General features: G+C 44.1%; 1 protein-coding gene across 1 annotated transcript in view; it reads right to left on the bottom strand.

Annotated features, from left to right (window-relative positions):
• The window catches only part of ARFGEF1 (ARF guanine nucleotide exchange factor 1), a 1,069,199-nt gene that overhangs the window by 680,760 nt on the left and 375,574 nt on the right, over nucleotides 1-12,865 (bottom strand). The window contains exon 9 of the mRNA XM_085605493.1: nucleotides 119-252. Coding sequence (XP_085461619.1) covers nucleotides 119-252 — 134 coding nt within the window. The remainder of the gene's footprint in view (nucleotides 1-118; nucleotides 253-12,865) is intronic.

The raw sequence follows: 12,865 nt of genomic DNA, 5'->3' as shown, positions 1-12,865 counted from the left end.
ATATGCCTTGCATTTAAAACACGAGCCTTGGGAAGAATACCTCAGCATACAGTTTAACAAAATGGTTTTATATATACTGAGTGAACGACAATGCTGTGGAGCTATTCACTATACTTACTTTGGATCTGGTGGCCCATCTGGTAGAGGTTTCATGGAAAGCTTACAAAGTGACCTGAAGACTATGAAGGCATCCTTTTGTAAAATGTGGGAGAACTTAGCACCAGGAGAAGACCCTGAAGTATTTCCAGATTCCTAGAAACATTAAAAACATATTACATACAGTGAGGTAAAGCGCAACATTAAATGTACTGAAATACTTGTGTTATGGATGGGCATTATTGAAAGTGTTACCTACAACATAGTACATAACATGTCAATGTCAACATTGGTTTGCCAAATACAAAAATTCAACAAAATCAAAGCTCTTAAATGTGCATGTACAGTCAAAGAGGCTCAGGGCTTGCTTTGAGAATTAGTCAAGTGTTAAAAATGTCTAAGACTTAAATGTACACTGCTGCAGGTGAATTCAATCCAGATTCTTTTTAAATCATGGGCAAATCGGGGCCCCGCCAACCAGGGTCCTTCATGGTGATTTATAATTGTGTGCATTAATACATACTTACTTTTATTTTATTGTTGGGAAAACCCGAACTCACCAAACTAAATTCTTGCCCCCTTAAGCAGGACAAATTAAAAGCAATATTTCTAGATCTACCTTGTTATTTCAACACATCTCTTCCACTTCATCCACCTTTATTTAGCTTTCTCTCTCGCTACTTACCTCTATGAAACTATCCCCCTATTTTCCTGCACCCCATATCGCTGTACCTGTCTCTCGCTCAACCTCACTTTTGTCTCTACCAACCTGTGCCTATCTCTACTTCGCTACCTCTGAACCCCTTCTGTCTTAACATTCTCACTACCTCATACCGCACTTGGCATATCACTGATCCTTTTCTATCTCACCACTCTGTATCTTTTCTCCATTTATATCCCATCTCCCCCAAATTCAATTTTCAATTTCACTACTCTATCTCTCAGCTGTCTCTCTACCTCACTATTTATTAGGACGCCCTCTACCTGACCTATCTCTACCATACCTGTGTCGACCTCTTTTCTCTCCAACTCACATCTCTTCTCTTCATGATCTCTCTATCCTACCTTTTTGCTATCCACAACAGGTTTCTGCCTCTGCACCTCCCTTCTCACTCTCTTTCTGCCTATTTCCTCTACCTCAACTCTTTCACTACCATACTCCTTTCTCACTACTTATCCTTTCATCCTCTACCTCTTTTTTCTATCAGTACGTTCTCTTCAACCATGTTTCTCATATCCCTCTCTGCACCTCCATCTCTATTTCAATTCACCCTCTTCATTTCACCTCTCTCCTCTACCTCTTATTATAGACCTTTCTTACCTCTCTATCTCCACCTCTCTAAGTCACCCTCTCTTGTTCTACCTCTGTATCAACCTCTCCACTTTTTCTATCTCACCTCTGTCTCTCTGCTTCATCGCTTTTCTATCTACAACTACTCTCTCTTTCTGCCATTCAACCCTTTTTGCCTCATTATTCTTTACCTGACCTTACTTTCTGTACCTCATCATGTAGCCCCTCTTTCTAGCTCAATCTTCTCTCTCATGCATCTATCTATCTATACCTTCTCTCCACTCGGTCTACCTCTCTATGTCATTACCTTATTCTAACATCTTTCTACTTCATTGTCTATTTGACTGAGAATGGGCAATAACGTTGTTCTGAAAAGGACACCCTAAAAATATTTCTTGCCGGGGCTCTAAAAATCCTTAAAAAGGCAATAATTCAAACTCCAAGATTACAAAATCTTACTTGGCCAAAGACCCTGAAACAATCCAATTCAGCATGAACTAGAATAAAATAAAAAATGTTTGTACCACTCTGCTATGAAACTAATGCTATCCCATCAGGGTCTAGTATCCTCCACTTTAAAAACCTCCTAGCCTCTAATTCACTATCAGTCTTCAATCTGGAACATGACCCAAGTCAAAATCTTTAAATTACTTTGTAACCCTCCAGCTCTGTCGTACCACCTCTGCACATCCACATCCTTCTAAGGCAGTGAATAAAGTATATATCCATTGTTTAATTGTTTAATCACCTTTACTGTTCGCCCTAACCTTTGAGCCACCAGCAGTGCATGTACAAAAATTGCCACGAATAGGGCTTTTAGGCACACTGAACATAAAATAAGCACATCTGCAGACAATATGCCAATATCCATGGGTGAGTCGTGCGCTATATTAAATCCAAATAACACAACAAATAACACGTGCTCCTTACCGTCACAAACCCTGAAATTACCCTCACAGAGGTCATAAAGCCTTTGAAATATTCAAGCAGATATCAGGGTTCAATGACAATAAAGATAAATCAGAAATTCTTTACATCAGCCTCCCAGTAGACCAGGTAAAGAGTCTTAACACATACCTATTATTAGATATTTGGGCATCTACATTTCAATCGCAATTAAAAAAAGGGCCAGGCTTAATTTGCTCTCCTTGAAAGCACAAACTGTGATTAACCTAGTCAGATGATGTGGACTCTATGTAACCTGGCTAGGATGTATAAATGTTATTAAAATGAGCATACTGTCCCATCTTCTGTATCTATTGCAGAAGATACCAAGACCTGAAATCCAGTCTTTTGCTAGAAAAACAAAAATAAGTATTTATGACACCATGTGAAAAGAGGGATTAGCCTGCCCACATATATTAAAGATCTACTATGCTTCACATCTATGGGTAATTGTTGAATGGTCCCAATGGAAGACAGAGGAACATTGGATAGACATAAAGAGGGTACTATCAGGAAAACCCCTATGGGATCCAAAGAAGCGCAGATCACGCAATCTCTATATATCACCCATAACCAAAACGGCCCTCAAATTATAAGACAGAGAGGTAGTTAGGGCAGGTCGCACCACGCATCAGTGATCCTTCGACACTCTGCATTAAAATGTGAGCTTTCCTTCAGCTTTAGATGGGAAAAGATTTGAAAGATGGCAATTGGGTGGGTGCCTTAGCCTACAAGACTTGTTTGCAAAGGGCAATGTTAAGTCGTTTTATGGAGTGTAAACACACACATGGGGTAAGAGAGCATGAAAGAATGCAGAACTGTGCCACTGGGTTCTTCAGCCATGTAATAAAATCGCAGTCACCAGACAACTGACTGTTTTAAAAAAATATTTATGTCTAAATTTTAATCCACTAAGGGTCTGATTTCAAACATATACACCATTCTGAACACTGGGAGAAACAGTACAAAGTGGAATTTTCAGACACAACTGGAGCTAGAATTGTGAAGAGAGTTCACCAAGGCCCAATAAAAGGGGGTTGTCAGGATATTTCGAAGCAGCTTCAAAGTGTTGCCCACAGTGAGCCAGAACACAAACTGCAGATGAGGTGCTACCTCATGCCTCACAGATTGCACACAAAATATATCCAATCACACATTGGACAGGTGCTGGAGATGTGGACCTGGGGTAGGAATCTTCCTACACATATTGCGGGATTGCGTTAAAATTCAGATATTCTGGAAAGAAATGTTGAGCCACATAGATGAGATGGTGGGGTAGCCGACAGAGGTGCTCAGAGAAAGTATGGCTATATATTGACAAGAGCCAGTCACACGGTCCTATTTTTAATATGAGGTCTACTCACTTATGTTAGAGGGGGTTAAGGGGCTAAATGCAATATTTTGGGAAAAACTGATTCCTCAAAGGTTTCCCTATAGATAGCAGAAACGTAGCAAACTACAGACCATGAAAAAAGCGTGCATGACATACAGCAGACTGATAAGAAATTTACGAAAATGTGGGATCCTTTAATAGGTTACTCCATTGCCTTTGCTGAGAGACTACCCATCTAAATTGAGGGAACTGGGTTGCCTGAGATGGATGGCTTCCGAACAATGATGCCTTATCCTCGTAGCTTGCTATTTCGAGGGAGGTTTGCCCTGTAGAATATAAACGTGTGGGCTGGTGTACTCAGACTGGGGAAGAGTAAGTTAGGGTAAGGAGGTTAGGTCTGACGAATAAGCTAGAGCTGTCTTCGTGGAGCCATCAATACAAAAAATGCCAGTGGCTGATGGCTGTTAACCTTTCAATTTGTAAGAGATCTGGGAATAATGCAGTGACTTCAGTATGACTTTTGTTGGTGGAGTAGGCCTGGTTTTGTATTCTTTCCCTAAAAGTCAATAAAATGTGCTGATAAAAAAACTATTAACAAGCGTTGTATTTCCCACACAAATATATATATAAAAACAGTAATTTGAATAGTTGGTTTCCGAATATGTTCCAGGAGATGGGGGGTCCTTCAGACTTGCTGCATCAGTGAAAAAGTAGGTAAAATGCCTGCGGACAATAGAGGAGAGATGAATAATAAAAGATGGAGTTGAAGGCAGCATGCAAATGTTTAAAACACAAGAAATATCAAATCAAGAAAACCCCACGTTTAAGATCTTAAACTTGAGAGACAAAAAATATCTTAATATGATTCTCCATAGATATGAAACAATTAATCAGGTAAGAAAGACGCAGTGCACAGGATGAAGCCAGCTCTCATGGTAGATGGGTATGTGGATAGAGAGACGATAAGCAGGGTGTCATCTGCATGATATGATGTTGAGTCCACGCGTCCTGATGTTGGCCGTGGGTGTCATTTAAGAGTTGAATATGGTAGGGCTGCGGAACAACCCTTAGGGATGCCGCATATGATGTTCTTGGGAGCCGAGGTGGAAGATGGGCTCTTTGGGTTCTTCCAGTGAGGAATGATGCTATCCATTTGAGGATATCCTCTTGCATCCTGATCTGATGGAGCATCTTGGTCAGGATATGATGGGACATGGTATCGAAAGCTGCTGAGAGGTCGAGGAGGATCAGGGTGGCTGTTTCTCCTTGGGCTAGGAGAGTACTGATGTCGTTGGTGGCTTCAATTAGTGCGATTTCGGTGTTGTGGTTCGAGTGGAATCCCGATTGGGATGGGCTAAGAAGGTCGTTGTTCTCCAGGTAGTCTGTGAGTTTTTAAACTACTGTTTCAACTACAACTGCTGACTAGTCAATCAATAATAGATACTCCGGCAACTGAATAACAAAAATAAAAAAGATGAACAAAATAGATTTTTTTTGTTTTGAAATTTCAGATAACAGTTTACCATAATTTATACAAATAAATGAGGAGGTTGTTTAGAGCTTGGCTGATGAGCACCTCTGTATGTAGGCAGTGCTTCTGCTCAGCCAAACTTGGGAGTTACCCATTGTATTTAGAGTCAGGGAAAACATTGGGTTTAACCTAGTGAAGCCTCAGCTGCGTTCAGCGGCATACACCTCTTGTCTAGTTGCCCATCTACCAGTGGACCACCAGTTCACAATGTTGTTCGGCCCACCCTATTTAGGGCTGGGAAACCGTCACTAGCTTTCCACAGAATTCCAGGGTAGGGAAAACAAACAGTGGACTCCAGAGTGAAAGGTTTCTGCACATTAGGGCCATAGATTTTCTTGCTTTCTGAAAACAACTTCTGCTCCATGCGTTGTTTTTCAGAGTGGAATATCAAACCTGCCACCCCTCTGCAAAGGATCAGTATAGTAGCAAGTCCACTTAAGACAAAGAGAACCCTGCCAGCCAGGAGGGGAAGCTCTAAATAAGGAAGGCAGTTCACTGCTAGAACTGCATGCTGGGTTTTAAACGACCCAAGAGTCTTTAATACGTGGATAAAGCCTCTTACGGGTAGGAGAGTCATTGCAATCTAGATTCAATTTATTCTTCATCCTTCCCATCAAAACATGGATTAAGAGGGGAACGCCTCAATAAGAGAAGGAGAATAACTTGCCACCTAAAGCTCCCCTCCCAAGCTGGACCCTGCTTTTTAGGACATTTTGTGCTTAAGCCTTTACAACTTATTGTTCCTCCAAAGATATACAGGCAAAACGTGCGTCTATTTTCGCCACGTTAGAGATTCTAAAAATTCCCAGGATTTATTGTTTTCCCAGGAGGAAAACAAGACAATTACAAAGTGGTAGAATTTGCTGTAGTCTGCATTTTGAGGCCTTTCCTGTCCTTGGCTATAGCCCCATCGGCACAAATGGGGTACAGTCGGAAGAAGTGTAGGAATGCTCGGCGGTAGGACATTTTTCAATGGATGCAGATTTTAAAGCTCACCGAAATGTAGGAATATCTGTGAAGTTAGCCAAAGTTTGACATTTGTATGGCATTCTGTGTAGGAAGAAATAATGGGATACATGCAAGTCAAATGACCCTGAATTTCCCCAGGTGTCTAGTTTTCTAAAATATCTAGGGTTGCGAGATGGACTCCTGGCTGACCTAGGAACCAAATACCATAACCACCCGCATCCCCAGAATGACTGAAATTCAAAAGAAAGATCATGATGTTACAACATTGCACTTTAGGACCTTTCCAGTTGCGGGCAATAGGCCCACACGTTCTGGGTAATGTTTGTATTGAAGTAGTGTGTGATTGCAGAGCTGTAGGACGTTTGTTGTTATATTCTTAATTTCTCTATGTTTTGTCTTCCAAATTTAAGCCAGTCTGCACATAAAAAAACACATTTTGGAAATGCACGCTAAATCATTAGAGATTATGCGTTATCCGTAAAGCAGGGAGGCAGGAAGAATTCCTATACCTAAACCCAGAGTTTTGGGCCCATTACACAAAATGCTGAGCTTTTCTTCAGCCCCACTATTTCTGTATTATATTTAACCTTATCAATTGATGCAAGATCGAAAAAAACACAATGAAAAATCATATTATTTCACAGCTTGGTTGATGGCTCCAGGTATGACCTATATTTGGACAACTGACACACACTATATATATCTCTGTGACCAGAAGAGTGTAACTGACTTAAAGGTATAATATTTGTTTAGATCATCCTTCAAAGTAAAACGTTTCAGATTAAACCACTGTCTCCTATTTCAAATTTCCCTTTCTTCCTTTTATTATTTTCATTTCAACAATTAGACTCTTTGCGAAAACCAAGCATGATCTAAGCAAATGACTCCTTGTTGAATTCAGAATTCCGTTTACATTTTATAAATGTATAGCTTTCCGGGTTCATCCACCGGTTTTATATCTTTATTCCCCATAAACTATAAGTAGGCAAAGAACAGGAAATTATTGACCTCCAATTCCAAAATTGCAAGCAGTGTAGTGGACATTATTTTTTTAACAACTCTGTCTGAAAACAGAAGAAAGTTATCTTAGTACAGCAAACCTTTTTAGAAGCCATTAAAAAAAACAAAAAGCACCCTGTCTTGCAAGGTTTCTTTCCTGAACTTCTCCAGGCGTCTGGGGAAGGTAGGTTTCCCTATTTCCCTAGGTACCAGACAATCAAGTTCCAAATATTGTAGCCAACACTCAGAGGCGGGAAAGAAAATCGGTTTATTTTAGACAGCATTTATGTTAGCAGGGCACTTTGGGTGAGAAAACATAGTGTGAACAACGCAAAGCTTACTAATTTGGACTCCCGCCAAGTATCTAAGTTTCAGAAATGTTTGTGCGAAGAAGGCTAGGGTACCAAGTAGTGCATCTGCACCATACGTAAAGTCAACGTAGACAGCACACCTGGTTTCCTTTTCAGACATCTCCGTTCCTGTATAAAAAGCACACCCATAAAGGGTGGGATAATTTGTATGAGGAGAAGTGTGGGAATGCTGAATAGTATATTTCCTATAGGCCAGTTACTGAAACTCAGAACAAAGACACAATTTCGCTAGTGGTGTACACATAAATTCTCCCTATTTCGGGGCGGAGCTAGTCACGCAGAGAGATGGCCGCAGCTTGAGCGAGCTCCTCTCGGACGCCACAATATTTTACATTATCCTGTACGTCTAGACCCGTGAATGCCCAGCGATTAGGGGTATACCACCACCGTAAGCACAGGCAGCTGCTATACTTTGACCCTGTCGCCCCAAAGGGCTCTGAAACACCGAGACAGAGTACGACGCCATCGCGGCCTTGCTACCGAAACCGAAACTGAAGCGGTGCGCAGAGCGGCAACGATGCAAGGCACGTAACCCGGCTGCAGGGTCGAGGACCTGGCGGTGCGACCGGGTCTGAACCTGGACGGCGGCACACAAACGTCGGTGTTGCGCCTGTGGAGTCCAACGGCGATCTGTCAATTTGGGGCAGCTCCGATCATATCAGCAGTAAGAGCGTGTACCGCTTTCACAACGCTCCGCAAGACGAGGGGATCGGGCGCCCGCAGACTCCAATATACTGTATGCCACCATCTCTGAAATACACACGGTGTATGAACAGCAGGAGCAGCACACAAACGACGGCGCAACGCCTGTGGAACCCACTGGAGATCTGTGGAGCTGGGGTAGCTCCATACATATCAGCAGTAAGAGCGTGTGCCGCTTCCAAATCGGGCCGAAGGGGGATGAGATCATTATACCGCGTGCCGCCGCTTTTGAAATACACAGCGATGGTGTAAAATAGGGCATAATTGGCTCCCTTCCCTTCAAGACTGCCCTGAATAACCCTGTATTCATACCACCACTTGTGCAAACTGTGGAGACACCCCCCTGAGCTTAGATATTCAAACCGCAAACACGGTGCAATGCAGCTCCCAGACGTGTGAGACCTACAAAGTGAGCATTGCGGTGCCTAACTGCGCAGCTCCCATTCTATGTGCCCTGCAGCTGATCGTGAGCACGCACGTAAACTGAGCATTGGTGACGGCTTCACTTCCAAAAAAGGGTACCTCCAGGAGGCGAGGCCAAAACCGCAAATTATATTGAGGGAAGAGGTAGCACGCATGTAGCGGTACCTGTGAAACACGACTAGATATGATTGATTGATTGATGGGAAACTTATATAGCGCAGCTATCACCCTACGGGCATCTTGGCGCTTTGAACTGAGGATCCATACCAAGGACAAAGGGAGGGACAGAGAAGGCGACCTGGGTTAGACTTTGAGGTAAAGCCAGGTTTTAACTCCCTTGCGAAATTCAAATAGAGAATTACACTGTCTCAGATTCAGAGGAAGCTTATTCCACATGCCGGAGGCCACTATGCTGAAGGCCCTTCCGCCTACCCTGGAGCGTTTAAATATCGGGACTACCAGTAGGCCTGCTGTAGAGGATCGAAGCTGCCTGATTGGTAGATGGCGGACAAACTTATCCTGCAGAGGAGCTGGGCCTCGTCCATGCACTGCTCTGAATGTCAGACACAGGGACTTGAAAGAGACCCTCTCCTTAACAGGGAGCCAGTGTAGGTCCCTCAGTGCTCTGGTGGCCGAGGAGCTGCGTCGCCGATCGAGCACTAGTTTAGCTGCTGCTGACTGTATCCTCTGCAATCCCTGGAAGATATACTGCGGGGCCCCCAAGTAGAGGGAGTTGCAGTAATCGAGCCTGCTTAATACCGTACTGCGTACTACCATGGCTCGTGACTCCCTAGGGAGTAAGGGTAAGATACTCCGGAGCAGTCGTAGCAGGGCGAAGCAGACAGAAGCAGTCTTACTGGCCTGAGATACCATCTGGAGGTCGTCATCAAAGATCACCCCAAGATTACGTACCTTGCTGACCGGTATCAGGGGACCTTCCTCTGGAGAGAGTCTGAATTCGGAAGGTAGATGTTTTGGGATCCTAGTTGGAGAGCAGAAGACCACCTCAGTTTTGCCACTGTTGAACTGGAGAGAATTCCTTCTAAGCCAGTCCGTGGTCTGCTTCATGCATTGCTGGAATCGATCCATAGGTAGTGCGTCATCCCCTTCTAAAGAGCAGGCCAGCTGCGTATCGTCAGCGTAGTTCACTAGGCTGACTCCAAAAGATTTAATTAGAGGGAACAGGGGCCGTAGGTAGATGTTGATAAGGATGGGACTAATTGCAGATCCCTGCGGCACCCCGTACGCAACTGGAGACCTGCTGGAGGAGAAAGGGGTCAAGGTGACTACCTGCTGTCTACCTTCTAGGTAGGATTGAAACCATTGCAGCACTCTGCCTTTAACACCTATCTGCTTTAGTCTCCCCACCAGGACTGGATGGCTCACCGTATCGAACGCTGCCGACATATCGAGAAGCACTAGAATCATGGCATTCCCGTTGTTGGCGCGCATTCGAAGATTGTCCAGCATGGTAATCAGAGCCGTTTCAGTCCCGTGACCAGGGCGAAAACCGAACTGATCCCTGTCGAGCAGGAGGTTCTCCTCCAGGAAGCGGGATAGTGTCTTACTTACTGACTTTTCAAGGATTTTCACCGGGTAAGGCAGAAGTGAAATAGGCCTGAAATTAGCTGGTACCAAGGGGTCCAGATTCGTTTTTTTTATCAGTGGGGTTACCACTGCTAATTTCCAGCAGTCCGGCACAGATCCAACCATCAGGGACTGGTTACAGATCATCCTCAGCCATGGGAAGGTGTTACGCCCATGTAGTTTCCAAATTTTGTGAGGGAGAGGGTCTAGAGGAGAGCCAGAGGACACACTTTCTATTAGACTGTCAAAAGCCACCTGGGACAGTGGTTGAAAGCTGTCTAGGGCCGCGGTCAGTGGTAGGTCTCCGTCGGCCAAGCTGGCGGTTTCCTCAGAGCCGTCCTGAGTGTTGTCCTGTACGGTATTGACGATGTTGGCAATTTTCTCCTGAAAAAAGGAGGCAATTTCATTGTACAGAGCTTGCGAGGGAGCTTCACTGTTGTTCATGCAATCCGGGGTAGAAAGGTCACGGACAATCTTAAAAAGGGCTTTGGTCCCATTTGAGGCCTGGGTAATGGAGCTAGCATAGAAGTCTGCCTTGGACCTCAAGATAAGAGCTTTATATTGTTGTTGGATCAATCTCAGATCCTTCTTGTCGTCCTCGGCATAGTTTCTTCTCCATTTCCTCTCTGCTTGCCTACGGGAGAGTCTAAGTTGATGCAGCTCCTCATTATACCAGGGCGCTGATCTTTTCCTCACCTTCTTTAGTGACTTTATGGGAATAGTATGATCAAGGATCTTAATTATATGTTCGGTGAATGATCTGTAATTTTCATCCACGGACTTAGCAGGAGAGAAGTAGCTGACGTCCAGTGATGTGGTTAGGGGGTCAACTTTGGCCAGTTTGGCCCATTCTCTATCCTTCCTGTAAGAGCACTGCTGGCTGGACTTGTTCTTCCGGCAGGGCATCGCCATGCTCAGATGTATAAGAGAATGGTCCGTCCAATTCAAGGGCGTAATACTTGATATCCCAGTTGTAGCTGGGTTAGCAAATACCAAGTCTAGGATATGCCCCTTCTGATGGGTTGGACTGGCCACCAGTTGATGGAGATTCAGGTTAGCGCATGTTATAAGCTTGAGGATGCATCCCATTGTTGCTGCGACGACGGTAGTGAACGATCTGTCAAGGGGCTCACACTGAATCTTAAATCCTTGCTGGAAGGCTAGAGCACACCAGGGCGCCTCACTTCACTCGGTGCAGCTCCATCCAGACATCAGTACTCGATTGCTACGCATATAACCTACTCATAATTGAGGTTTCAAAACCATTGAGAAGGGGTTGTCAATTTGTCATAACTTCTACATTGCACTACTTACCCTCTGCTTGGAGTTGTGAGGAACTCGGCATTGAGGAACAGATGCTACTGGGACCATGGGAAAGACGGACAGGAACCAACCCAAAATTACTTTCAAACAGGCCAAAAATCAGCCAGACTAGGGTGTGGATGATCAATCAGCGGCCAGTGCAACTGGCGGAGTCACCAATGATGATGTACAAGCCATGTTCACCACGATACAAGCAGCCTTAACTAACATTGACGGCAAGATAGACTCACTCACTTACCGAGTTGATCGATTGTCTGAACGCATGGACATACACACGGAAAGGCTGGACATGGCCGAGCACCGTATATCTGAAGCTGAAGACGCTCAAACTCAGATGGAAACTAAGCAAGGGAAAATAGTCAAGCACCTGGCAGCCCTAACGGCGAAAGCAGAGGATTTGAAAGCAAGGTCCCGTAGAAACAATATCCGCCTGAACGGGCATATCGGAAAAAACGAACACAGGCTCTATGGAACGCTATGTGGAACAGCTACTCATTTCCCTAATGGGCAGGGAAACGTTCTCTGAAGTCTTCATCGTCGAGAGAGCGCACAGGTCTCTGGCTCCGCCGCCTGGGTCCAGACTAAGACCAATAATAGCTAGGATCTTAAACTACAGAGATTGAGATGCGGCACTTCGCAAAGTCAGAGAGATGGGCAAGCTATGTCACGAAGGTATGGATATCTCCTTATATCCTGACTTTACATCGACTGTCCAAGAAGCAAGGAAGAAATTTGGGCCTGCAAAACAAAAGCTGCAAGATCTAAATATACCATACGCTATGCTACATCCTGCCAGACTCCGCATGACTGATGAAGGGAAGATGAAGATATACAATGAGCACACAGAGAAAATGAAGTACCTAAAACAGAAAGGACCACACAGCATGCGCAGGAGATCCCCAAGAGGAAAAATGGAGGAACAAGCAAATACATCAGACGTGGAATAGAAACCTTTAATTTGCAACAGATACTCTCCATGTTTATCACCCCGTCAATCAAACACATAGAAAATACCTGGACTAGGGGCTGATACGTCACACTGTGTTGCTGCACCTGCAATATAGATGATGACTTATTACTGCAGAAAATAGAGGTGCACAACAAGGTTGGCGATCGGAGAAGTTGGAAACATCCCAACGAACAGCTTGAGGAATGCAGGCTGCTGTGTGCAGATAAGTTGACATTTGAGACTTGGGATTAATCCACAATTGTAATCTATAGACTGTATATAATAAGATGTTTAATGTCTTGGTTTCATACAATATGCAATTATTGGCAAATGAATCACTAGCTGC

The sequence above is a fragment of the Triturus cristatus genome, chromosome 5_1 (assembly GCF_964204655.1).
Source record: "Triturus cristatus chromosome 5_1, aTriCri1.1, whole genome shotgun sequence".
Classification (NCBI taxonomy): Eukaryota; Metazoa; Chordata; class Amphibia; order Caudata; family Salamandridae; genus Triturus; species Triturus cristatus.
The sequence above is the reverse complement of the archived record's forward strand: the minus strand, read 5'-3'. Positions and strand labels throughout refer to the sequence as shown.